The sequence below is a fragment of the Fringilla coelebs genome, assembly GCF_963513975.1.
Source record: "Fringilla coelebs genome assembly, chromosome: 3".
In the NCBI taxonomy this organism is placed as follows: Eukaryota; Metazoa; Chordata; class Aves; order Passeriformes; family Fringillidae; genus Fringilla; species Fringilla coelebs.
Window position 1 is genome coordinate 49,734,457 of NC_140030.1, and position 26,458 is coordinate 49,760,914.

Consider the following 26,458-nt stretch of genomic DNA (forward strand, 5'->3'; position numbering starts at 1 on the left):
GAGCTTGGTCAGCTGGCATTTCAGCAGGACAGAGCTCTTAAGAGAAGCTGGGGTGGGTGTTGGGAAGATGTTTCATGATTCCTTTCTTGCCTCCAGTTTTGATCACTTCTGTCACATGCCAGATACTGGACAAATGAGAACCGTGAAAAATTCACTTTTGTAACAAAATTTATTTCTGCTCTGTGGATACAAATCCCAAACATCAACAAACAAATTCCAGTGGAAAAATACCAGTCATTAACAATGAAAACTTTTATTATTATTTAATAAATAGAACTTTGGCATTCAAAATTCTAGCTGTAAACCCTACTTTAAAAAAAATTACAAAAAGAGGCAAGAACAACAAGCCTAAAGCTGAGCCAGCCAGTGGCTCCGTTACTTTTTACAATGAACACATTGTGATTAAGTCATGACAACTCTATTTACATATGAGGTATTCTGAGCAGTTCAAAAATTGAACCCAATTTACAAAACTACCAGTCTTCAGGGACTGATCCAGTACATATGTCAGCTGTGCTTTTAAAAGAGAGCTCCAGACACTCCTCCCCACTGAACTAATGATATACTGTAATTAATATACACAGAAAAAACACATTATGATTTGTGTTTCCTGCTCACACATCGTATTCAAAGAAGCTGCATACAACAACCAGCCTAACATTCAAAGTGTACACCTAGTACCTATTCTCAGTATTTCTGTTTCTAGACATTATGCAAGAGTTCTTACTACAAAAGCTTATTAACAAAGTAATGGCAGGTGAGAAGAAAACAAGGTGCAGTCATCGGCACGCTAACAACTTATCTGAAGTTCTGGGGGACATACATTTACTTCAGGCTAAAAAGGCACAAAGGTATGCAGCTGTGGAATTAATATTGCTAATGAGCTACTGGAATAAATCATCCCTTTAGATAACAACCATTGAGCTGTTTGCAGTCTAAGAATGCAGATAAGTTCAGATCTTTTCTCCACTCATGGTAGAACTTGTCATATCAATGAGAAGAGCACAATTATACTTCCAACTGCACCTGCATCCCACCACTGAGAAGGGCAAGGAAAACTGGAGCAAATTATGCCCTGATGGAGAGAGTGCAGCTTGCTGTCACTGCCCGTGCTACGGCAGCAGGTCATGGAGGAAAGGGTTTGCTTTCTTCCTCTCCTTGCGCTCTTACCCTTCCCAAGAAAAACCAAAAAAATGTATGAAACAAAGGACAGGCAGCAAGGGCAAAGGAAGGGAGGAAACCTTTGGAAGTGAAAAGGACGGAATTTCAGCTCTTGAATGACTTCATGACCACCGTCAGTTTCAAATGATGGAGCCTGAGTGGGTGGTTACAGCAAATCTCCACAATTTCACACACCTGTCACACCACAAAGCTGCACAGCAGAGTTCAGCAATCTAAATCACATTTACATGACTGAGCTGCGTTACTTCTATATAGTAAATACTTCTATATAGTGAATACATCATCTATAGCTTGTCAGAAGACAGTTACTTTTCATGTCTTTTTCAAAATACATTCTTAAATACAGTAGTTACTGTAAGTATCTTCTAGAGGATCATATAAATTCTACCTGAAACTGTACGAAATGTACAGTTTGCTGACAGCCAGAACAGTACAGTATCCATTCATCTGCAGTTGTTTTCAGCCCTTGGGATTGTCTAATAGCTACAGCAAAAAGTTGTCATGACTAAATCGAATTGAATTCCATGAATTCCAATGTTAACATTCGTTAATCACCTCTGCATTAAATATGCTGAATGAGACCACACACACTACATTTTAACCAATTAAACAGTCATGCATATCTTAGACAAAGCTTATTCCGTTTAGAGGCATCTGTAAACTGATGCATATATAGTAATTGCTACCACTACAACAGGCCAAATTTTAAGAAATCAAAGCAAAGTACTGTATCGCTGTAAATAACCGATTGGTAGTCTGCTTCTTTGGCTCACACATCCATCATTTACCTCCCTACTTTAATTTGACTGAGGCAGATAAACTCAGGGGGTTTTAAATCAAGTGCTTTCAAGTCAACATAAATATTACAGGTTCTGTAACAAAAACATTAGAACACAAGATTACAGCACTGCAATCAAAAGTATTACGAATAAAATGGGATCCCCTCCCAGAGGGACTTTTGACTAATACTTGAAGAGCATAAAGCTCTGAAGTGCTTGGCAAATATAAACTAGTGATCTCAACTTTGCAGTACAGCATCACCATTTAGCAGGGGGGACAGTGGAGAAATACCATCCAAGTGACAAGCTTAATAGTTCAAAGTGACTCAAAAGATCTCCCCTGTAATTGCTCTATTAAACTCATTATTTCTATCAAATGTAGATTAATGTGAGTTTGGGTGATTTTTTAATAGGTACAATATTGCCATCTAAGGAAGCAATAACGTCTAACTTGTGTGTTTCCTCTCTCTCTAATATTTTTAATTTATTATCTGAATGCTATTGTTGAATTCTGATAGGAGACAGATGCCATAAACTAAAGACTGCCTCACTGCAGGGACAAACCCAACCAACCACACCAGAGGAACGAGCTGAAGCCTTAGTCACAAAAGCCAGCACTGTCAGAGGCACAGCAGACCTTGCAAAGATCCTTGTTTTCAGATCCATTGGTACAAAGATCCTTGTTTTCAGTTTTGTACTGGTATAAAAGTACACCTCTGATGCAGAAGGTGGGTATTAATGTGGAATTAATATTGTTAATGAGCTACCAGAGTAAATCACTCCTGTAGATAATGACCATTGATCTGTTTGCAGTCTAAGAATGCAGATTAGTTCAGAACATCTTTTCCCCACTCATAGCAGAACTCAGCATATCAATGAGAAGAGCACAATTATACTTCTAACTCCACCTGCATCACACCACTGAGAAGGACAAGGAAATTGGGCAAATTATGCCCTGAGGGAGATACTGAAGTGTGCCTACAGAAAGAGCACAGAAATTTAAAATAAAATAGCCTCATTTTTTTTTCCTTGAAGTAGACACTAGATAACTTCACTTGTGATTTTATCTAGACATTGTTTAGTGCTCACAGGAGCTGAACCAGATTAATCTATCTGATAACACCTTGTAGCAGTAATATATATAGCAACCCTACTTTTCACAAATTAGTCCAAGTCTAATTTCAGGATAGAGAAAACTGTCAAATAAATAAATCCATACAGCTAAAAACAATTAAACCACTAAATTATAAAAACAACATTTACAGTAACTGTTAAACAATGAACAGAAAGCAACACATCACCAGATAAGAAAACTGAAGATATTCACTTTTGCCATAAAAATGTTACCCTAGAATTAACGTGGTTTGAATTGCTAAGCTTTCCAAGAGATTTCTGCTGTTATCCCCACTCCAGATCAGTTGACTGACTTGCACCTTAAGGCATCTAAAACCTTCTTGCAATACCATACAAGTAAGTGATGCATGTATTTTTTTAACAGTGTGATTTAAAAGCGGTTTTACTCTTTGCAAGTTTTTGTTTCTTTCAGTTAAATACTATTTTCCACCATGCACAACTGCGCAACTAACCTGCAGTGATGTTCCTGGAAACATTATCTGTCCCATGGGAGTTGAAGAGCACTGCCAAGTGACACTATGGAATAAGCTATGGAACATGAGTTTACTATTTTATGTAACTGCTTCCTACAAAAATGGAGAAATCAAGATTTTCCAAACAATGTGGAAAATTTTTCAGTCATCAGATAACAAAGTACTTTATACTGCTAACTGGAAACATTCTGTTTTGAGCCTTAATTTTGCCAAGAGTCAAACACCCTTATTGTAGTTGTGGTAAAAATGGCTGAGGTGGTGCACAACCTTATCAGAGGCCTTCAGGAACAAAATACAGCAACATTTTGAAATGGAAAGGGCCTAAGGGGAAAAATAAATACAAACACTAAAATACAGTTGTTGGTTGTTTTGGGGGTTTCTTCATATAGCCATGGAGTATGCTGCAGTTTTATGTCTTACAGCTTCTCTGGTTTGTCACAGACTTTGAACTGTTGAAACTTCTTACAGCAACATGAGAGTGCTTCAAGCAATCTGGCACAGCTATATTTTATGGACTTGTTTGCATAAAGCAGTTAAATCTGGGGCTTTTCTGCTACTGGACAACAAGTAGACATCCATTACTAAAAACATCTTTCTTATATCCTAATTTTTGACAACTTGGAGAGCAATTACTTTTTGAATGTTCCAAGATTGTTCTAATTGCAATTCTTAGAGTGAAGTGCAGTGGTAGAAGCCTCTGGCTTCATCATGCACAGCCAGACATACACATGCATAGGTTCTTCAACCCTCTCCCCTAAGATCTGAACTCAGATAATGCCACACAAACCCTTGAGGAAGGAAAGGACTGAGAGTTGTAGCAGCACGGCTGTTCCAAAGCTCTGGATCCAAAAACTAGGCAAAGTAATAAAATGAGCCCAAATGAAGGAAACAGAGTGTCCAACTGAATCATTCTTCACAGCTTGTTCCTACATTCAGTAGTTTGGAGAAGAGATTTCTTGCAGTTTGTACCACTGTTCACACGATGACTGCCCCCTGCACACCAGACTCCCGAGATCCATCACACACAGCCCTCGGAGAAGCGTGTCTGGTGCTGTTTGCAGCCTTCCCATATGGCTCCTTAATGGAAATGCAAAGACCTGTGACACAGCAGGACCTAGTAAATCGTTTGCTGCAGGATGGGGCGTTGTCACTGAGTGATGCAGTTGTCCCCCATGTCCTGAGCGTAGCGGTCTGACATGATAGTCCTTAACTCATCGATATCCTTCCGCAGCTGACAAACGTCCGAGAGCTTCTTCGAAAGGGTCTCTGTGCTGTGGTAGTTTTCACTCTCTTCAGATGAGCAGCTCAGTGCTACAAAAAACAACACCCAAGGTTAAAGCTCCAGCAGCTGTGTCCTGTGAATACTGCAACTAGTCACCTCCTTGGAAATAAGAGGCAGGTCACTTTATTTACATCAAGACAAATCACGCTTCAGTGTGATGAAAAGACTACAAAATAAGGTACCATGTGAACTTCAACTCAATTTGGAGCTCATCAGTGCTTCTCTGAAAGACATGCTTTTCTGTCTGCACCAGGATCTAGACTTTCTGAAGTCTGATGAATCCGAACAGCAGTGGAAAAAAATGAATAGAACATTTCTAGAGACTTTGGGGGTTTCTATAGTCACTCAGAAAAGAGGGCTAGCAGGTGTGTAGCAGCTCTTGCTGCACAAACACTGTACTCTACCATTCTACCTTGCTGATGGTTCAGTTCAGCAACCTGTCTAGCTGATGAATTCTAATTAACATTCAGAAAACATCTGAATACGATACATTCAGGTCAACAGAACCAGCTTGTTAGAAAGAAAGACCTGACATAAACTTTGTCTGACTGGTTTTAGGGCATGCTTCTCATTTCCTGGTTAAATTTAACAGCTTAGTAAATGCTGAAGACTAGATGAACAGCACAAGAGATGAAGTTATGGGCACAAGGCTTATTTAAAACACCTGGACATCCCCACTCCCAAACCAGTCCTATACATATTCAAACAGTAGAGGGATATTCCTACCACTTGACCCTAAAGGCTTTGAAACAAAAGCACAAGATGTGTCTAGCATCTGTTAAAGCCTCGTAGTGACAGCAGTGTATCTCAGGAGGGACAGTCACCTGGCTACACACCTTTCTTTTCTAGAGCAGTGAACATACCCATGACTGGGTCCACGTGAAGAGCCAGCTACCTGCTCTCCTGACTTGGCAAGGACCTGTGCAGCCACATACATTTAGTGGCCCAGAGGCACTAAGAGCTCAGCTTTTCCAGAGAGTTCCATGAGTTCATGCACCAGTGCTTCATCTGCATTGCAAGGGGACACAAGCTTGTCCAGCTGGCAAGTTCAAGCACCACATTAGCTAAACTGTTATTCCTTTGTGTCAAAACATTTATTAAACACTGGAAAGTCAACATCACTTACATCTGATTCCCAGCAGTAAGGAAAGGTTAGGCTCCTTGCCCTGAGCTCTCTGGGTAAGAATACTGCACAGTGCTTTCAAGTCAAACAAGCAGTGGGACATTTCCTTGAACAACTGGTCTGCTACAGGCATCTTCTCAGATACTGGCTGCCTGGACTGCTCCACCAGCCTCATCTGCTCCTTCAGGAAGGCATTCTCTTCCATCAGTCTTTGGTTCTTTGTGAAAAACAAATGGAAAAAAGAGGAAAGTTAGTCTGCGGCATTCAGTGTAGCAGAAAGTTTCAAGCCACAAATAGTACAATTAAAAATAATTAATTTCCAAACATATAATCAATATTTCTGTAGCCCTCCAAAGAACAGCATACAGACAGCTTTTATATGGCTATTTCATGTTATCATTACTTAGCTATCTTCACCCTTTAAGCTCTCACTTCTTTAGACAGGGGTGGTATGCATTATATATCTGCATGGGAGTCAGGATATTTAAGTAAGTAATTAAGCTCATAAAGCCCTACCAAGGGATCTTATAATCATTCTATAAGGTTCTTCCTGGCTCTGGTGTGGTGGGGGGTTGGAATACTGGTGCTATTTTACTTACTTCAGAGAGAGTTTTATTCAGTTGCTCTATATGTCTTTCTTTTTCCTCAAGCTCATTTGTCATCTTTTGAATTACCAGCTTTTCTTGTGAAAGCTTCTCTTGCATAGACTGAAATGAATGAAAACACAGGTTAACGATCTTAAACAGCAACAAATTAAAAAACCCTGCTGCAGTACGGAATCACCTGCCGTCAATTCCCCAGTTTCCACCACAGAGTTCAAACTGAAAAATCACTGCCAAAATGGAATTTTCAGGGTGAATTCAGCATGAGCACAGGTGCCTTTACTCTTGAAAGTACTCATATTTATTCCACTACTTGGCTTTTCAATCTGCAGATGTGTCTTTCAGGTCATCTGGCAAAATTCAGAAAGAGGAATATTCAAGCCATCTTATCTGAATACTAACAATTAATAGAGACTATAAAAACTCCTGGTGCTTTCAAACAGAGAGATCTCTTCAGCTGTGACTTGCCACCTGTAAGATTTATCAGTACTGATGAGAAGGCAGGGAGTAATGAGAGGCAAGGCAGGTCCAACACTACATGAAGTTTCTAAAGACCTGGCTGGTCTCATGGTGAAATTATTTTGATCTTCCCTGTATCCACCTCACAGGAGGTGTTACAGCATTGACAAAATTTTCCTGCACATTCAGCTCAACACCACACAAGCAGTGGGGACTTTGTCATACTCTTTGCAAAACTGGAAAACAATGGTGCTAACATTTACAGACTTAACATGGACTAAAAAACCCCCACCACTTTATTTTCATGTCAGCAGTAGGAATGAGCAGGCAAAATCCAGATATGATTACTTGTTTTTAAAACAATTTTCGTACACTTGACCCGCTGCTCTTTTAACCCACAGCATGCCCCTCAAAAGGAAGTGCTGAAGTAATGTGTATCCTAAAGATAAGCTCTTTGAGAAAGCACAGCCACACACACCAGTGAGAGGAAGGAGGCAAAGGAAACACCCTGGGCCAGGAGAGGGCAGGAAATAACTGCTTCAGGCATTTCCTTTGCGTGCTTGCAGATGAGCAGAACCTGCAGTGATGTTGAATCGTTGCCTTGATTTTTTTATAAACATTATCTACTGAGAAAAATCGCCATTACTAGGTTGGACTGAAGGTCCTTCAAGCTCCATTTGTGGTGTACGGATGTCATACTTAGGAAGCATGAAGTGAAACAGGGCAATGCAGTGCCAAAAACACCCTCCTAGCTTCCAAATACCTTCCAATTTTAACAGTCATTGATGAAGATCAGGGACACCCCAGCTATGATAGATGCATTAGGACTACCACTTACATGTTTCATGTTCATGTCAACAACAGACAAAAAAGGTTTGACTGCGCAGCCTTCTGGAAGGGGGGAGGCAGTAGGGAAGACAAGGTGAGAAATAATAACCTTTCCCAGTGTATTTTCAGAACTACATCTGCCACTAAACTTACATGACTCTGCAAGCTAAGCAAAAAACAACTTTTAGAGTGTGCACATATTCAGCTCAATAACTGCGCCATGTAATTGGAACTACTAGAAATAGAAATCACTGTTTATTTTTAAAAGACACCTAAGATCTATCATTCTCTGTTACCCTCATCTTAAAGCTCAGAAAAAGAACACGTGCTTAACAGCTTGACTGAACCTATAGTGCTAAGATTTCCATGTTCCTCATGGTGCTATGAATTCCTTATACTTCACCCTTAATTTTTCCATATGCTTTCCAAAGTTACAATTTGGTGGCAATATTCCCAGCCTGGCACAGTTGGGGTTTATTGTGACTGACAAGATTGACAAATGTACTTTGGGTAACATAGGCATTGTACAACCTGACTTCTACTCTCTTTTTTTGTAACAAAACTGTTCATTTTGTGATATCCAAATTAATCATGTAAATATGAATTTCTCTTTAAAACACCATTGTCATCTACAATTTTTCTCTTTCTAAAGGTGTACTATATATGCAGCACAGCATCTTGCCAAGACCAACAAAAATGTTAATTCCTCTCACTCAGAACAACAAATCAATGAAGTAAAACCATACAAGGAAGATCAAAATAATTTCACCACGATTATGAGCAAGTAGAAACTAATACTGCTTTATACAACTGCTGTCTGAAACAGTATTTGTTTTCAGCTTGCAAGTCAAAACCAATGAACTGAAATACATTCTCAAGCATAATTTTCCAACGTGGCAGAAGACACTGAATAAAATGAGATCATCTTAGCAGAAGGTAAATTGTGTCTCTGTGCTGAAAAGGGATTTCAATTTCCAGTGAGCTAATTTTCAATGCTTCCCAGGTCACAAGTATGGAAGGCCAGGGAGATCAAGGATACAAAGAAGCTCCTATAGTCTACAAGTAATTTGAGGGCTGACACCATTTTCAAATCTTATTTTCTGTTCTCATATAAAATACCTCAAGAGAAAAAGAAAGAGGAAGTCCTGGACAACAAAACAGCACCCTGTTCACAGTCCCAACTATTCAGCTTTTCCCAGTCCAGCTCCCTAAAGTCATGTCAGGCTAAGCACAAAAAGCACTGAAGATCACTAGTCCCAAGATAAAGGTGATGGTGAGAAAAAGACCAGAAAGCTCAGGAAACCTGGAAAGATCTAGCAAGTTGTGTGTATCTCTGATAAACACAACATATATATGGAGTACATATGTAAATAATCTTAAAGACAAAAAGGCACAGAGAATCTCAAAAAAGTTATGAAGTTCAAGCTGAACTTATTTTTAATTATATAACACCTGTATTACAGTTTTTGCACATACCAATCTGCTCCATGCAAACGTCTCAGTTTGATAATATCAGTCTTCTTCAAACCTCGAGGAGCTAAGTAAGTCAATTTCCTTTTCAGTTAACATACATACCTCATACCGAAACTTAAATTCTCCTACTGCTTCTCTACAGATATATTTCATACACTGCAATCTAATCAAATACATGGCTGTTGACAGGAATCAGGCCTCCTAATTACCATGGCTGAGAAAGGAAGCAATTTAACTGTGGGAGACAACTTTTAACAGACAAATGACATTCTAGAAGAGGAATGTGGAAACTAGAGTTTGGCTTCAATATTTGCTGAAAACAGATGCTTGGGTTTGTCTAAATGCTCAGCTTTTTCTCTGTCAAGAAATACCTTCCTCTCTAAAAGCTGTATAATGATTCTTTTTCTCCACAACAAACAGCAGTCACTGAGTAACTTTCAACACTCTGTTAATCAGATCTATAGAGCTGCAGTTGACTCCTAGTTGACAACCTCTGCTGTCTAGAAAAATCTCTGGCTGCAAGCTGGCTGCCCAACATCCAGCAGGACAGTTAAGGTATCTAAGTGTCAGAAACCAGTTGAACTGGGTGAAGTGAGATAATCTAGAAAGGCACCTGTCTCTTCTAACAAACTGAACAATGAAGCCCCTAAGCAACAGCGCTTTTGTACTTCGGATGACTCACTAGACCAGCAGGATAAGGATGAAACATAGCAACAGTTTTTCACTTTTTGATGAGTACCAGGGAAGTGCTAAACAGAGACATAACGACTATTCTATGAGCCTGCAAGAGAACATGGGTTGACTACAGTCCATCTGTAAGATAAAGTTTTTGGCATTTTTCCCTTTGACTCCTATTCAGAAAGATGAAATAATAAAATTCAACTCTAGCTATGTCATTCTTGTGAACTAAAAATGCACACAGTAAACATCAGAATATAAACTCTTCCTTACCTGCATGTCCAAAATCAGTCCAGTTATCTGATTTTGTTGATTGTCTATAATCTAGAATACAAAATTGAGCAATTTAGAAGGCGTGAATCTCTTCAGATTGTTGTCTAAAAATCAGCCTACAGATGTGTAGACATAGATTCTAAATAGCATCTTTAAGAAAACAAATGACAAGACAGTTCAACTCTGACAGAACACAAAATTCATGCAAAATCAATATTCTGAACAGAGACAGGCAGGTCTTGAAAAGTCATCCGAATTAGCAGCAAATATGTAATTCTCTAGTGTGATATTTATTTCTAAATTAAAAAAAATAAAAAGAAAAAAAGAAGTGCAAGATTTAAGGTTAAAGATGCCACCAGCAGATTATTTGCAGACTAACCTTACTGGCTTTCTCATTCTTCTCCTTAAGACTTTCATTCTCACTCTGAAGCTGTTTTGTGTCCAGCATAGGAAGCCGAATACCATCTTCCAGGCATTTTTCTACTTTCTGCTGTAAGCTGCCATTCAACATGAAAGAAAGATTAAGTGGGCTAATAGAAACCAGAGGGTTGTGTGTTCTAGGAAAAAATTAGAAACTTGCACCATCTTCCCAACCAGAACTGTAAAACTGTACCTAGCAGAATCCAGCCTTATGTAATTCATGCACCAAGAGTGCATGAATGATGCAAAACCTCTAAACTATTCAAGCTGCCATGGCACCGACAAGGCAGATTCATGCGGATGAATGCAGGTTTTATGTGCATACTGTGTGCTGAGTGTCCCGACAGGCACAGCTCCAGCAGCACCATGTAGGAAGAGAGGGCAGAGAGGAGCAAGGCAAAGCTCTGCAGTGCTCACAGTTGCTCTGTGCCACTGGGGGAGGCAAAGCATAGGTCAGAGGCATCTGTGAACCTTCACAGCGTTGGGAGCGTTTAAATGATTGTCTCACAGGGGCACAACTCAAAGGGGAGTCCAGAATCAGACACTGAGCACAGTGCTTGGTGCCCCATCCATCACACCCTCTGTGACTCGTAATGGGGAGCCCAAGGCCATTCCTGCCAGGAATGCTCCCACACAAGGGCATGGCCTTCAGACCCTCCATTGCTCAACTCAACCCATACGTGCAGCTACAGCCTCCATCTGCTCACCTTCTCTCAGAAAGGAAATACACTTTATTAGTGCTAATCTGGCTGTCTAATTTAGAAACCAGAGGTCACACCAACTATTTGTAGGCTTTCAGAAAAGACAGAATGATCCCCTTCTAGATTAGGAGAGCACGAAGGCCTTCCATTGGTAAGATGGAAACAATGTGTCAACAATTTGGCTGGCAAGGTGTCCCAGCCAGCTCGCCTTTCATCATGGAAACCATTCAGGCTCCTGTGGCATGCACCTTTACCCAGTGGAGGGACAACCAACTGCAGGAACATCCACAGATACTTAAAAGTGACTCTCCCCTGCTTCCCTCTTCCCTTTAATAATAGAAAATAAATTGTTCAAGTAGGTCCTCTGATCTAAAATAGAACATAGTAACAAAGTGTCCATGTCTTACCTGGATATTCTTGGATATCTGTCCCATTTGTTTTTTCATATTAGGCAAGTTCAATGACAACATATTAGCTACACCTAAATTTTCTTGTAAATACCTGCACCCTTGATGAAAAGCTAAGAAATAGCTGGAATTTCTTGAAATCTTTGGCCCTTCCCTGATACACCCATCAGTCAATATCCAGAAATAGCCCTACGGACAGCTTCTGTACAATGCCCCTTTGCCACACAAGTTTGTTGCATCCTCTACCTGGCTACAGGCTGTGATGCCATTGCTGGAGTGTCCCACACCCGTAAAGACAGATAGCAAGGAATGCCCTAGGCTCACTCTTCTCGGTGGTATTAACTACAACTTGCCACAAAGCAAGCTGTAAAACCCTTACCATAAAAAGTCATTATCATTGTAATAGATTAGGACTGCAAATAGCATTAGGGCTTGACATCAGGTGGGGAAGCACAGCCATTGCAGGGCACAGCCTGAGCAGCTGCTCATACCTCTGCACTGTTGTGACCAGCTCTTTTTCCTTTTTCTTCTGAGATGCCAGCTGTAATTCTCTCTCTCTGCACTGTGACCGGGCCTCTCCGAGCTTCTTTTCCAACTCAGCCATGGTCTCTTGAAGTTGCTTGTTCTTCTCTTCTAGAATTTGCAGCTAACACAAGGTTACATTAGTCAGACACAGTGTCACACCAGCAGACTCCTTGTGCCAGACCACAGCCTTGCATTGACCCGCTGCATAATTTCACACCAGTGTCACTTATCTGACTGTGAGAAAATCCTAATACCTACAGTGCTTTCTAAAAGATTGAAATGCTTTTCTTCCTCAACGTAAGGGTGAAAAAAAATGATATTTTGAAAGAGTAAAAGATTTGAGAAGTGATATTAGGGAACTTATATTTTTTAAATGTAAAACAAATCCCCCCTTACCTTACCTGTTTAGTCTGCCCTTCTATATCATCCAGTGTTGGAAGGTCAGCCAGGTATTTTTCTAATGTTTCAATTCGTCTTTGCTTTTCTTTGTTTTGCTCAGACTCTTTCTGGCATTTCTTTTTCAGGCTATTAATATATCGGTCTCTAGTTTTGAGCTAGAAGAAAGAAAGAGCACATGCTTTATGATAACAATAAAAAATAAGCCTGCTTTGGAAGCAGAGGCTGTTAAATCTCCAAGAATTGTACTCTCAGCTGCATGAAAGCATTGGCTAAGAGCAGGAAACAAAACCAAAAGTTATTACTCCCAACAGCTTCAAGTTACAGGCCCACATGTGTCCTCAAACCACAGCTGCTTCACCTCTGCCCAGAACAATCCATGTGCCTTATGAAATGAAAACACAAAGTTCAACACTTAAAATACTGTTAATTCTTTCATCCACTGAGATGTTCATATGCAACAAATAATCAGGATACATTTTAGTTCCCCTGGACTAGGAAAACAAAAACATGAGGACCAAGAACTTAACCTACCAAAAATGGAAGCCAAAACCCTGATTTTGATGCAGTCTGACAATCACATCAGAGGATATCAGACCAGAATAGCTGCTTTCCTAAACACCTTTTCTGTAGGCACCTTAATTTTCCATCAGCCTAGAAAAGACTTTTTGTATTAAGTTACACTTGTTTGTATTCCTGGTACTTCTTTTGCTTTATTACCTAGATCAAAAAAGCAGAAAGAAAGGCAGGAAAAAGGAGTATTTTCCACTGTCCCTCCCTGCCCTCTCTCTCCTTGAGAGCTTTTTGTTCAGTGCACAGAGTAGATGGGTGTTAAGGGGCACATCAGGACTGTGCAGTGAACCAGGGTCCTGCTAACACAAGCACTGCTGCACAGGTCCTCACCACTGCTTGCCAGTTCCTACACAGTGAAAAATCCAGGCAGGAAAAGCTCACAAAAGAGGAAGCAGCAGTATCCAATTTCTGCTCCTCCTGCCTCAGGGAAAAGCATACTGATGGTTCACAGGAAATGGTAAGGCAGAATTTTGAGATGAACTATGCATTCTTCTTTGTCTTCCCACCAGACACTTCACTGTGTCACATTGCTTGTATCCCTTGAACCTGATTTAATATAAATTAAGCCCAGTAAATAAAGAAGATGAGGTCACAGTGACAATGTATCCCTAAAACATTAATTAGGAACCCCTTGGTCAATGGTACATTCCTGCTTGAAGTAAAGGAAGGCTGTGAATACATTCAAAGCTACCCCTGGGAATTCCTTACGCCTGCAAAGAAACCCTTTCTCCAAACAGTTCCAAGAACACAGCTATCTTTGTCCCAGTCTAAAGCCCACTCTGAACATTCTAAGAAAGCTACCAGCGAATCACTCCTGCTAAATAGGCACATACAGGCTGGTACATACATCCCAAAGCTTGAGGGCCACATTTACAAACCACACTAAAAATAAGGATTTAATTTTCACAAGATATGTTTTTAAATTATATTTTATTTACATAATAAACACTACAAGCTACAAGAATAAGCAGCTTTTTCTTTCCGAACCAATACCTGATTAAAACTGTTCCCATGATTACCACTTTACCTAGTATCACTTTCTAGGATATATTCTCTGCAAGTCCAGATTTATCCATTACCAAAACCTGAAATCATTAATCTCCTTTTTCTATCACGGATAGTTTAGTGATCTTCTGAAAATAACTCAAGACACCCATATACAGAGTTGCTTTCTAGCAAACATATGCTGCTGCAACAGTGACAAAAAGAAATGTGGATCAGGAAAGACACTTACTTTCTCCTCCATCTTCTTTTTCTCCTCACTAGATTTGTTGGAAAGTTGTTTCACGATTTCACTGAGTTGCAATTCCTTGCTCTCAGCTGCTGCAATCTTTCGCTCAAGCTCCTCGAGGTGGGATGCTGATCTTTCTGAAATGTGAGGTTGCAGTGGTGTGCTCTCATACTGTGGTTGCTTATGAAAAGAAATAAAATAATCACACAAATGAAAACACACACACACACCACTGTAGACTTGAATTGCAGAGCAGAAAACAGTCCTGCATTTTTTTTAACTGTCAGGAAGGGTGGGGTTTGATTTTTCAAACACTGAAAGACACGGCACCAGCATGAGTTTCGGGAATCTGAAGCAAAAAGACAAAGAAGTTGGACACCTTTACACTCCTAACAAATGCACAAGAACATTGTGTGGCTACTTTCCCCCTCAGATTTATGGAAGATGTGTGATTCCAAAATAAATCTCCATAAATGTAGATAAAAAGCATTTTCAAAACAAATCACTCCCGCTGCATTATCATACCATCTCCTGCGAAGAAAAACACCTTAAAATTGCTATGAATATACCGAAGTAAGAGGCACTTCAATGTCAAGATCCTCCTAAAGCAGAACATCAATACTAGTCAAAGCTTAGAGCTACCACTCAGGAACAAGCAGGAACACGAGAGCTACAGTCAGAAGGTAGGTCTCCTGTCTTTTGTTCTGTATACCAAAACTTCCATCTCCCCTGCCCAGAGACACACAAGCACAAAATGGAAGTTGGCTGCATGTGAGATGAGAAAGGAGATGCATCCCATTAGGCTTTCAATTTCAAAATTCTTTTAATAATATAAATTGGTTATCTTTTAAAATACTGTCTGTATGTTTTCTTTAACTAGTGACATTCCTTCAGCAAAGTATTAAAAGATTAAAACCTTCATTAAACTAGATTTGCTTTTATAAATTTGTCTTATAGAAGGCAAGCAGAAAATCAAATACAAATCAAGCAGAAACCCAAATACATTATAAACTTTTAATCTTCTTTAAATTATGAAAGAGGAATGCACCTGCTGCTTTATTTGAACCATAACATACTAAGATATGTGCACTAAAATTTCAGTTTCTGCAATATTGTTTCCTTTGTTTGTTTGCATCTTCTCTCCCTCCCCTCCCCCCCCGCCCCCCCCCCCCCCCAAAAAATTCTTAACCTACAAATTAGGTTAAGATTAAATTAGGTTAAAACCTTACATTTTAAAGTATTTTGTAAAAGAAGATCTGGAAGCAACAAAAGCCTAGACATTCCTAGATGTCTCTGTATACCTAAGTTCAGCTGAGGCTCACTTGAATTTCTCTGCTGTCACACAAACCACAGTCTCACCTGATGTACAGCTGTATTACTCCAAGTACACAAATAATGTCATGCTGAAGTACCCTAGCTGAGATCCTAGTGCAGTGCTTGTGACAGAAAAAGATAACATAACAAAAGAGGGACTGAAAAGCTATTTCTCTGCATATCTGCCTTTAACAATCCCTTGCTGCATTGCCTTTTAGACATGCCAAGGCCTGGAGATGGAATTTGTGTGCTGTAAGCAGCCACAGTCCTCACACTGATCGGCATTTCTTGGTGAACCTTTGCTACCTCATCCTTATGCTACTTGATACCTGTGCTAGGTAGATGAAACTTAGGACAAGTATACTCAAAATACCACCAGACACTCCCTTTCAGACCAAGTGCTCCCTAGGAGTACTAGTCCATATCCTTTCCAGGTTCTTGTCAAAAGGTATTCCACCAGTCTGTTTGCCTTCTCATATCTCCTCCACCTATTCTATCCATAAAATCTAACCCTCTAACCAGGAGAGCAGTACCTCCTCCTCTTCAGAAAACCTCTCATTAGTTATTTTCAGATACTCTCTTATCAAACTATTTTTTCTCCTATCATCTCCCTGTAGGACTACCATACATGCATACTGTAAACTGTTATAATGTCACAATCCTTCATTGCTATTTTATTTTTATCAGACTTCAAATATGTACAAGACTTCAACAAAACTTAGATTTCTGCATATATAAAGTAAACTACAACACAGAAGGTCTTCTCCACACAATTTGCAGCTATGCAATTACACAGACATCAATAATCACAAAAGCTCTACACTCTGGCCTGCAGAAATTTGTGAAGATGCTTTCAGGTGCCAGTTACTGGGCAGTGGAAAGCATTGCTGAAAGAAAAGTATTCATTCTACCTGTAGGTTAGTCAGGTATGGTTCTTCGCAGTTCACAAGATGGCTCAGTCTTGCATGTTGAGCTCGTATTTCATTCTCCTTTATCTTCTGATGTAAATTGTTAATTTGCTGATTCTGCCTGTAATACACAAATTTAAATTGGAAAAAAAAAAAAAGGAGTGGACAGAGATTTGAAAAAGAGAGATCTTAAGACTTATACTGAAGAATATATTAACAATGGTATTCAACTATCCAGGATCTACACTAGCTGTGGTTTTTTTTCTCACTGCAGCTGGACTGTAGAAATACAATTTGAAAACTCTATAGCAATTTTGTGTGGGTTGAGGGAGGCTTCTGTTGTCATCTGTTGCTAGGGTTGGAAGTATAAGCAGGGAAAAGCATACAGAAAGCAGAACAAAACCAAACAAAAATGGCACCTTCATTTCACTTGGACTTCTCCTGCTTGGCCCCTCTCTTTAGTAAAGCTGACTTCTGACAAAAGCTGAGGAGATTTACAAATCAAGGGGAACAGAAAGAACTTAAGAAGAAAAGGCCATTATATAAGACAGTCAACACACCTTCCCTACAAGTTCTTGCTTTTTGCTTTGCTTAAGACTTTCTCAATCAACTGCTTTACATAAGATGTACCTTCCCCTAGGGTAAAATACTGCACTGTGTGCTACCACAAGTACCACACACCAACTGCTTGGCCAGTGTACAGCAGGAACAGCATCAGCTCTGTATCATTATTTAATTATAACACAAATTGTATCATTGCTTAAATCCTGACTGCATTTCAACTAGGCAGGACTGCAGGGCAAACACCTGCCAGGTCTCTGCCCCAGCACAAGTCTCAGCCCCACGAGGTGTGCAGTAACTCTCCATGGAGCAATAGGCACCTCAAAACCTGACCCCAGAGCAGAGCTGTCAGCACCACCAGAAACACACAGAGACCTCTCAAACTTAAAACCAATTTTGTGCACTCTGTAATTTTCCTTCTTTTTTTATTTTAGGATATATTTCATTTAGGATATTTTATTTAGGATATATTTAATGCAAGCATGAATTTTTTTTTTCTCATAGTTTCACCTCTAGGCATGGAGCATGACTAGCTTTTCTGAAAACAATGATGCTGAACCCAGATGACTAAACCCAATATTAAGAGGAGATAAACAGCAAATACAGGTTAACTTCAAGGGGAAAGACCTGCCTGGGCAAACACTTGCAAAACATATGGAAAAACGTAAAAATCTGCTGCTTTTTTTAATATTTGGAAGGGTTGTGTTTAGGAAGAACATCTTGGAAACATTAGTGGATGTTCACAAAATATGCATTATATAAGCTATAAACTAATACAAAATATGTATTAGTTGAAAAGATGCCAACTGCAAATTTTAATAGGATGCTGAAACCCAGCTGAAGGGACCATTTTAGCTACTCTCATTCTTCTAGCTAGTCATCAGCCAACTGTACCTCTATTATTTGGTTTACAAAAGCAAGAATATATTAAAAAAAATATTGAATATAGTAGAAGTTATTTCTCAGCCAGATGTGTTAAAGAAAACATAATGAGAACATTTATTTTTCTATTTCCCTATTTTTATATCTATAAAGAACAGCAATGAATGGAAAACCAGTATATCTAAATTGCCATTTGTTGGTACCTTAGAACAATTTATTCAACATGAATGAATAAAGAGAATGTATTCATGTGACTCTATAGAAAATCTTAAAATATTTTGTATCAGCACAGGTGGTTTTGAGGCTTCCCTGTTCCCTCTACTATCTAGATTGAACAAGCTTGTACAAATAGAAAAGGAGTATGCGCCATCGGAAGACTGTGCACAGTTCTGGTTGTCATCTATAAGATGGCACTACAAACAAAAAGCTTCCAAGTGATTTTGGAAGGTTAGGTAAAGGAATATGCTCTTAACTTGTAAGAGACCTTATAAAAGCCCAAGAGTTTGTACAATTGCATGAGAAAATATGATGTCTCAATGACTCCTGTGCATGCCTGATCACAGACAACAAAATTATTTAGTATGAGTTATCCAAACCTGTGAACTGAAGCAAATGTTTATTTTTTTTATCACCTTATTACTTCCTAGACAGATCTATTAAAAATTCATTGTGTTAAAATTATGTATGTGTTTTAAAATTATTTATCCACTCGTCACATACCCCTTGAAAGCACTATATGATTTTCTGTTTATGGCTGATTGCAATTTAGCAATGCCTTCCTTCCCAGGCAGGATTTCAAGAGTCTCAACATTACAGCCTGGAGAAGATGTTTTAAAATATTTTTGAACTACCAGTGTAGTTTGAACTATATTACCATATTTCTTTTCATTATCCTTTCCCTACCCTACCAAATCCCTATCGCAAAAAAAGGTGAGACAAGTTAATCCAAGATGAGACAGAACACAGAGTTTAACTAGCTTGCTTCTTTTCACTCTGCAAAGCACGAAACTCTCCATCATTATATAACTTTGCCAACAAAACACACTCTAGAAATGTTTTAAGACCCCACAACTTCTTCACATAACTGTCTCTATGAAAACAACATTAACCTCATGGCACCCAGAAACCAACATTTTGCTGCATAACCAGAGAGTCTGAGCTTTACTCAAAAGCAATTTAGAAATTTCAGTTGCTCTCAAAAACACAGGGAGCCTATTACAGTGGGAACACTGTCCCCAGAAGCCTCCCTATTAGCAAGCAGCCCAGCACTTTAAAAAAGGAAAACCAAATACAATCAGCCTTTAGCATTTAGGTGCCTCCAAGTTTCTGTCCAGCTCCTCAACCTTCAGTGCTTCCAGAAGCCATCTGAGTACAAGTGGGCACAGGCTGTGGCCTGAGCTCTGGGGTGGGGTGATCTGACAGGAATCCAGCCTTCAGTGCACAGAAACCAGACCCCAGCTCACACATCTGGGTTCAGTAAAAATACTGTACCTGGGCACCATGGAAACTGCTTTCCTTCACAACATCCTTTTTTTTTCCCCATAAGTGAGTGCTACAACTTCATGCTGACAGCAGAGGAAGAGTTACAGGTGTATTATGTGAGTGTCATGGCACTTTTCACAAGGTTTCATTCAGCCCCTTTGTCCAAATGCAAAAATTACAATTTTACTTAAAGTGTCTGTCTTGATACATCCCCTCCCCTTATATTCAGACTAAAGTAGAAGAGAACAGGAGGCATACCCTGATCCAAAGTCATCAACCAACCAAAAGAACTCAGAGCTGAGAATTTTGTTTAAATAAAATAAATAAAAGCTTAAAAATGAAAATAAATCAGAAAAGGCAGGAATAAAAACCATCATTTTGGAAGAGACATTTTAGTACTTAAACTGATCTTCCAGAAGGAAATGACATTAAAAGATGCATAAACTGTAAATATTCTATCCAATCAATTAATGTAAACATGAGACTAATAACATTGTTTCCACAAACACTTCACACACAAATCTTTCCAGCTGTCCCTCAAGGTGTAATATTATTTCCAGAAACTGGGGGTGGTAGTGCAGAAACAGACAAAAAGAGAATCTAAACTTCTCTCGAGGTAGAAAAAGACTGCCTGGGACACAGTTACCCACAGAAGAATTCTGCACTGAAGACATCTTGTCTTTTTCTTCAGGCATAATGATTTAAAGGTTTGGTTTTTTTTCCTTCAGAAGCTACCTGTTTGCTATATTTTCATAATCTTTTTTTTTTTTTTTAAATTTCACTGATATACTGGACTATGCCTTTCCGCCCTCTTTTTTGAACCATAAATAACCTGAGATCAAATCCTCCCTGTACTGCTCCCAGGTACATTCTTTCTGAGGGAACTCAGCAGAAGTGATAGGTTATCCAACAACATACAAGACTCGAGTGGTGGCTGTGTGCTGCTCTGTGGTCTCCTGAACCAGCTTTTATGTCCCAGTTCTCACGTTAGCTATTTCAGCTAGATTATTTACAGAAAGCCCTATCATTTTCACAAAGTAATGACTTTGGCTTATTTCCAGGTCTTACAAACATGCATTTTGCTCCCTTTTCTCCCATTACCTTCAACATTCTTTGTTTTTGTAAATAAAAGTTCAAGGTTTCAGTCATGTTTCACTACCTCAGATCAATGATATTTTGTTAGGAAGGAAAAGTTAAAAACCTGTCATGGCAGATTGTACCATTCTCTCACCTTTCTCAGAATTACCAATTTCCCAGAATTGCCACCCCTTCATGAAATCCTAGCAGTAGAGATTAGGCTATCAAAGATGCCAATTCTGTGTAACTATTTCTTTGGCATTTACAGTAGTATTCCTTATGTGTCTTTCTGCCTGCCACAGACACTTCCATTTGTAATCCCCCCCATCCTGTGACTCTACCTAAAAGCTGTCTAGAATTCAGAGGAAAAATTCTAATGCTACTTGACCCTAACTGAATCTTTTGAAATGAGCAAAAAGAAAGTTAGAACCATAACCATGACTTAACAATAGAAAGAGATGGAGGTCTCTATTTTGATTCAATTGCAGTTCTGGCCTTTAGCTCAAACAATCCCCTTTGAAAATTCAAGTCAGCACAGAGGACGTGGGATAGCAGAGAACAGCACTTAGTTCAGTGTGTACAAGCCTGGACTGTCTTCAGAGACCAGCATTAACAAACTGCTTAACATACAAACTGCTCCTCCTGAAGTCTCAAAAACATTTGTATGACATAATTGACATTCATGTAATTTTCTTACATTCATGCAGGACAATTGTGGACATATGCTTATACAGACACTCATATATGCATTTCCCGAATCTGGGACCAGCTCACCCATTCTCCAGAAGCCCATCTTACCCCTTATTTACACTAACATGAAAGAGCCTTCAGAAACCCACATCTGCCAGGGAAGAACTGTGTCCCCTCAACTTCTAAGTTATTCTTCTTTAATTTTTAAATTAGCGTAAATCTAAGGCCAAGTGACGTAGTTACCTTGACTCTAAGACAAGGTAAGATCATTATCTTCAAACAATTCAGGGACTTTAGATCAGAGCTTCCTCCACCACAGAGGCGACGGTAGTAACTTCTTAAGAAACCAAATGACAACTGATGCTTACCTTCAAAAGTCATAAGTTAACAAGAATTTTCTGCTTTAGGTGAAAATGTCTGAGCAGATCTCTTCAGAATCAGGATACAAGGTAAAATACAACACAGATCCCTCTGAATTATGGGTATTAAACTTATTCCACACTGCAGCTGGAGGTACGCTGCTTTGTTTTGTGGCTTAAGAAGTTGGATACAAATTTTTATATCCCTTTGTTTTAAAGGCATGATCTCTTGGGATCAGAAGTCCAAACGTGCAGAGTACTGATAGGGAAAGAGATCCTTAGTACACAAAGTCCTAAGAACAATGTGAATACGCTTTCCGGAATTTGGAAGATAATGCCAAAGAACGCAAACATCAGCAAAGCTTATGAGAAAAGATCTCCAATTTCCTATGCAATAAAGTCTCCTTTTTTTCTGAAATTGTTCTAAGTGAACCTTTCTTCCAGTCAAAGCAGAACTATTTTGAAGAAAGAGGGGAGCACTACCTTTGGGAGTCAAGACATGATTTCTGATCTGTATGGATTGGTTTTTTGTGGTATTTTTGAATGACTTTCCTGAACTGCATAAAGTTGAAATGGAGGTGTGGAATGAGAGGGACACAGACACAAATGTCACTTCAGAGAGAGGACTGCACTGTCCCTCCCATGGTGGGAGCTCTTCAACTTCTACAGTCTCCTGCCACGACAAACACAGAGCAACTCTTGCACCTCCCCTGTAGTTCTCAGCCAAATACTAGATTTTCCTACAAATATTTAAATCCTCAGAATATGAAATGGTTTAGCATCAGTTCCACAGAGAAGTATCTGGGACGGCAGCTGACCAAAGTTCCCCAGTGTTGTACTGCAAAAAGCAAACACCACACAACCATGGCTGGTGAGAGACAAGCGCTCAGCCTGAGGGAGGGCAGTTTGGACACCTCAGGGAAGTTGTGCTCATCAGCTGGAGAGATCTCAAAAAATAACAAAAACTACCTAATTACTAAAAAACATTACCCAGGAAGAAAGACTAAGTCATGTCAGGAAAAATTTTCTAACATTTGAGCTAATTAATCATCAAAGTGCCCAACCCTGAAAGGCAACAGAACACCTGGTACTGCACATACCAATAGTGTAAGCATCTAGTGACAGCACTGCTGCTTGCCTTTCCTAGTGCTTGGCAGTCAGGTTAAAAACGTGCTTTCTAGCCCTACATACTCTACTTATTGACAAGATTTGGGTTATTACATGAAAACTAACTTCACCAATGTAACTAGCATTCACATCTGGGAAAGGGACCTTTTAAAACAGCTAAAATAACTACTTCATAAAAAAACCTTCCTGAACATTTATCAGGTCAAGACATACAGAAGTCTCATCCACAAATTACCTGGGTGATTGGAGATATTGCAAAAAGATAAAGGCTTGGAAGCAAAGTGTCTCTTGCACCACAAAGCACTCTTAGGAGGTTCCTTGCAGCCCCGCTCCCTGCACAGGACTCCCTGTTATACACGCATGCACTCACCATATGGGTGATGTAAAGCTTCAGGTTCCTCAAAAATGGCATCAAATTATCAGGTGGATATGCTTATGCTAGATCTTAACAAGCCAGTCAAAATTAAAAGAATTACAGCTTAATACTAGCATTAAAATGAGCACTATCAGAGCACATACAGCTTCATGTCATCTACTGAAGTCAGAACAATTTGATACAAGGTGAAGAAAATCTTCTCGTCTCAGTGAAAACTTCTAATCCGAATTCAGATTTGGATTTAAAAGTTAACGATTTAGCATTTTAAGAATGTATATGTTGTTACACTCTGGGGGATAACAGTTATTCACTAAAATTGTACTTCCAAATCTACCTTTCCTGGAAAAGCTGTGCAAATGCTCTTATGCTGTCTGCAAGAGAACACTGCATGCACAAGTGTTATTCTCAGCAGCTTGTGTCATATGTCCAGATATTGGCATTTATTCATGTACCTACTACATGCAGCCCCTGTCACACAAACTCTGCCAGGGCCACACTAGAGATATCTACAGTGACAGGTCAGCCTCAAGGGACATTCAGCATTGCACTGAACACTTCAATTTCAGTGGTGTTAATGTACTGAACAGAGGAGCAACGTGAAGAATTAAAACGTGATGCTGTGATTTTCTAAAGCAATGCAAACACTGCTGGCTCCCTCTGGTGCTAAATATAATGCAGTGTTACATACTAAGCTGCCAGAGAAATAAGGCAACGATATAATCCAATTACTTCGTACAGCAGGTAACAGACATTACAGTAATAAGTGTTGTAGCAGGAAATTTCCTCTTATAGACTAAATCCTTAAGTCCTCATTCACTGCCTGTGCAACAGTTCTTATGTGGAAAAAACATGAGACACACCTTAAAGAAGTGCCACTGTGTTCTGGAATGCACACACACAGCAGGCTCGCTTTCTTGCACCATGTTTTCACTTCCTGAAAGTAGAGTCTTCCCCTCATTTTCTTAAGACTAGATTTAAAAAGCATTTCTGGTTTCTACTTATTAAATTAGCAGTGACTCCTAGAGTAGTTTTTAAAAAGGAAAGCAAAACCACTTTTAAACCCATCAACTTCTGCTGTGTGCTACTTAAATAAATGCTAAACAGACTACACAAAATGCATCAATTTAATTTATCTATTACTGAATCTGTTCAACACGGAATGCAGATCAAAATCAAGGTACTTTTCTATTCTCAGGTTCAAGTGGCTCTTCAGGATTTTAAAAACTTAAAAACGCTTGCATTTCTAGCGGCACACCAAAGTATCCAAATATTATGATTCACACTGTTAAGCATTACTCCTTGAATTGTTTTTGTAACTATTGGACACTTACTTGCTACTATTCCTATCTGGTAGATTTCCAATGCAAAAGAAGGAAATGTAATAGTCTAATCTAAAAGGGATGATTTTTTTTTTGCCTTTTTATCTTTGTGTGGAAAGAAGGAAAGCAGGCAGCATGTTTCAGTTTCCTTCTGCTCTTTCTCCCTTTTTTAACAAGATAAAGGTACAACAGCCTAAAGATACTACCCTGTACACAGCATCCATTTCCTACTTATCAACAGATTTAAGCACTGCTATGAAGAACCTGGTGTGTGATGTTAATCTCCTGCACTTCCTCAAGAAGTGGGACACCAGTACAATTCCCAACAAAAGAGTGTTCAACATTTAAAAAAACGGGTTAATAACTCTGTGGATAAAAGGGAGGCTGGTGACAAGGGCAGGAGGGAGGTGTTCCTGGTGTGCCTCTTTCCATCCAGCTGTTCCTTGTACTTGCCAGCAGCAAACAGCTGGGTCTGGGACACCATGCCAGCTGCTGTCCCGCTCCTCTGGCTACCAGGCAGCAGGAGGTTAACACAGCTCTCCTGAGCTTCTGTCCCTTCAACTACCAGTTTGAAAATTCAGCATATGGCTTAAGGAGACTACACCTCTTGTAACTCCATGAAAACCACATGGACAAAGAGCCCTCTCAGCAAACATCTCTTACCTAACCTCATTCAACAAACTACTTTCTTCTCCGTTTCCCCAAAGCAAAAATTTAGATACCATCACGTTGAATTAACTTCACTTAAGTAAATTTTATGTTTTTAATTTTAGGTCACTATTCCCAAAGAAATTCCAACTCTGAAAAGAAGTTTAATTAAGCTCAGGAAGATCAAGAGCTGGAATACTTAGGTTTACTCCCAAACACCATTCTGAAGCTCAGTGCAAGAAGGCCCTGTGCTCCCATGTGCTAAATATAGGTAACACCACATTTTCACTTAGTGCTGCTTTGTGCCTTGAAGAAAGGTAGTTTTCACACTTAAGCCTTATTAACACCCCATCTAATGAGAAATGCAACACTAGTGCTTCTTAATGGAGTTCTATTTCAAGGTTTTTGCACAGCAGATACATGCCATTTTCTTCATGAGTGAAACCAAAAGTACTTTTATTTATCACTACCTCTTCTTAAAAAAAAAATTAAAATAAACAATCTGTTGTTAAAACTTTGTAAATATCAACATCAAATTATATTAATCTTGAAAATACAAATCCACCGATGTTTCTATTTCATTTTAAAATACCTTTTTAGGCAAATATTTTGCTCAAATGGAAATTCAATATTCAAAGAAAAGGCTGTTCCGTGATGTGTTGCTACACTGCATTATTACAAATGACAATATTTAACACCAAGTATCTACTTGAATATGCAACACCACTAAGTGGTCTCTTGAATATGTAACATCACTAAGTGGTCTGTTCCATTTCAATAGCTTCCAAACTTGATTTTGCCTTTTCAGCTGAATGAAAAGAAATTATCTAAAAGGACTTCTGGTGAGAAATCCCGAAAGAACTGTATTCATTATCAGGAAGTCACACAAAAGAAATTACTTGTACAAGAAAAGAGCCAGTACACCGCCTGGTATCAAGAAATAGCTTTTCTTCCTCCACACGGACAGTATCAGGTAACATTAGCAGGCAGCTAGGTTGCAAACAATCACTTCAGAAACTTCTCCCTTAACTGTAAACACACTTTCGGCGTGAGAAGAGCAACACCAACTCCATTTTTAGCTGCCAGTGTGTATCAAGCCTTCATGTAGAGCACAGGATGGTAAGCCTACAGTGGGCACTGAAGACCACCGCAGCCATCATGAGCAATGCGCTCAC

General features: G+C 39.3%; 1 protein-coding gene across 3 annotated transcripts in view; it reads right to left on the reverse strand.

Moving 5' to 3' along the window:
* Positions 1–202: 202 nt before the first annotated feature.
* CEP85L (centrosomal protein 85L) overlaps positions 203–26,458 on the reverse strand; it is a 104,561-nt gene continuing 78,305 nt past the window's right edge. For all 3 annotated transcript variants that reach the window (XM_084203704.1, XM_084203705.1, XM_084203706.1), the window contains 9 exons: positions 16,765–16,882; positions 14,543–14,719; positions 12,741–12,893; positions 12,306–12,460; positions 10,666–10,783; positions 10,287–10,337; positions 6,573–6,680; positions 5,977–6,190; positions 203–4,879 (listed from right to left, as the gene is read on the reverse strand). In XM_084203704.1, coding sequence (XP_084059830.1) covers positions 4,716–4,879; positions 5,977–6,190; positions 6,573–6,680; positions 10,287–10,337; positions 10,666–10,783; positions 12,306–12,460; positions 12,741–12,893; positions 14,543–14,719; positions 16,765–16,882 — 1,258 coding nt within the window. In that variant the 3' untranslated portion in view covers positions 203–4,715. The remainder of the gene's footprint in view (positions 4,880–5,976; positions 6,191–6,572; positions 6,681–10,286; positions 10,338–10,665; positions 10,784–12,305; positions 12,461–12,740; positions 12,894–14,542; positions 14,720–16,764; positions 16,883–26,458) is intronic.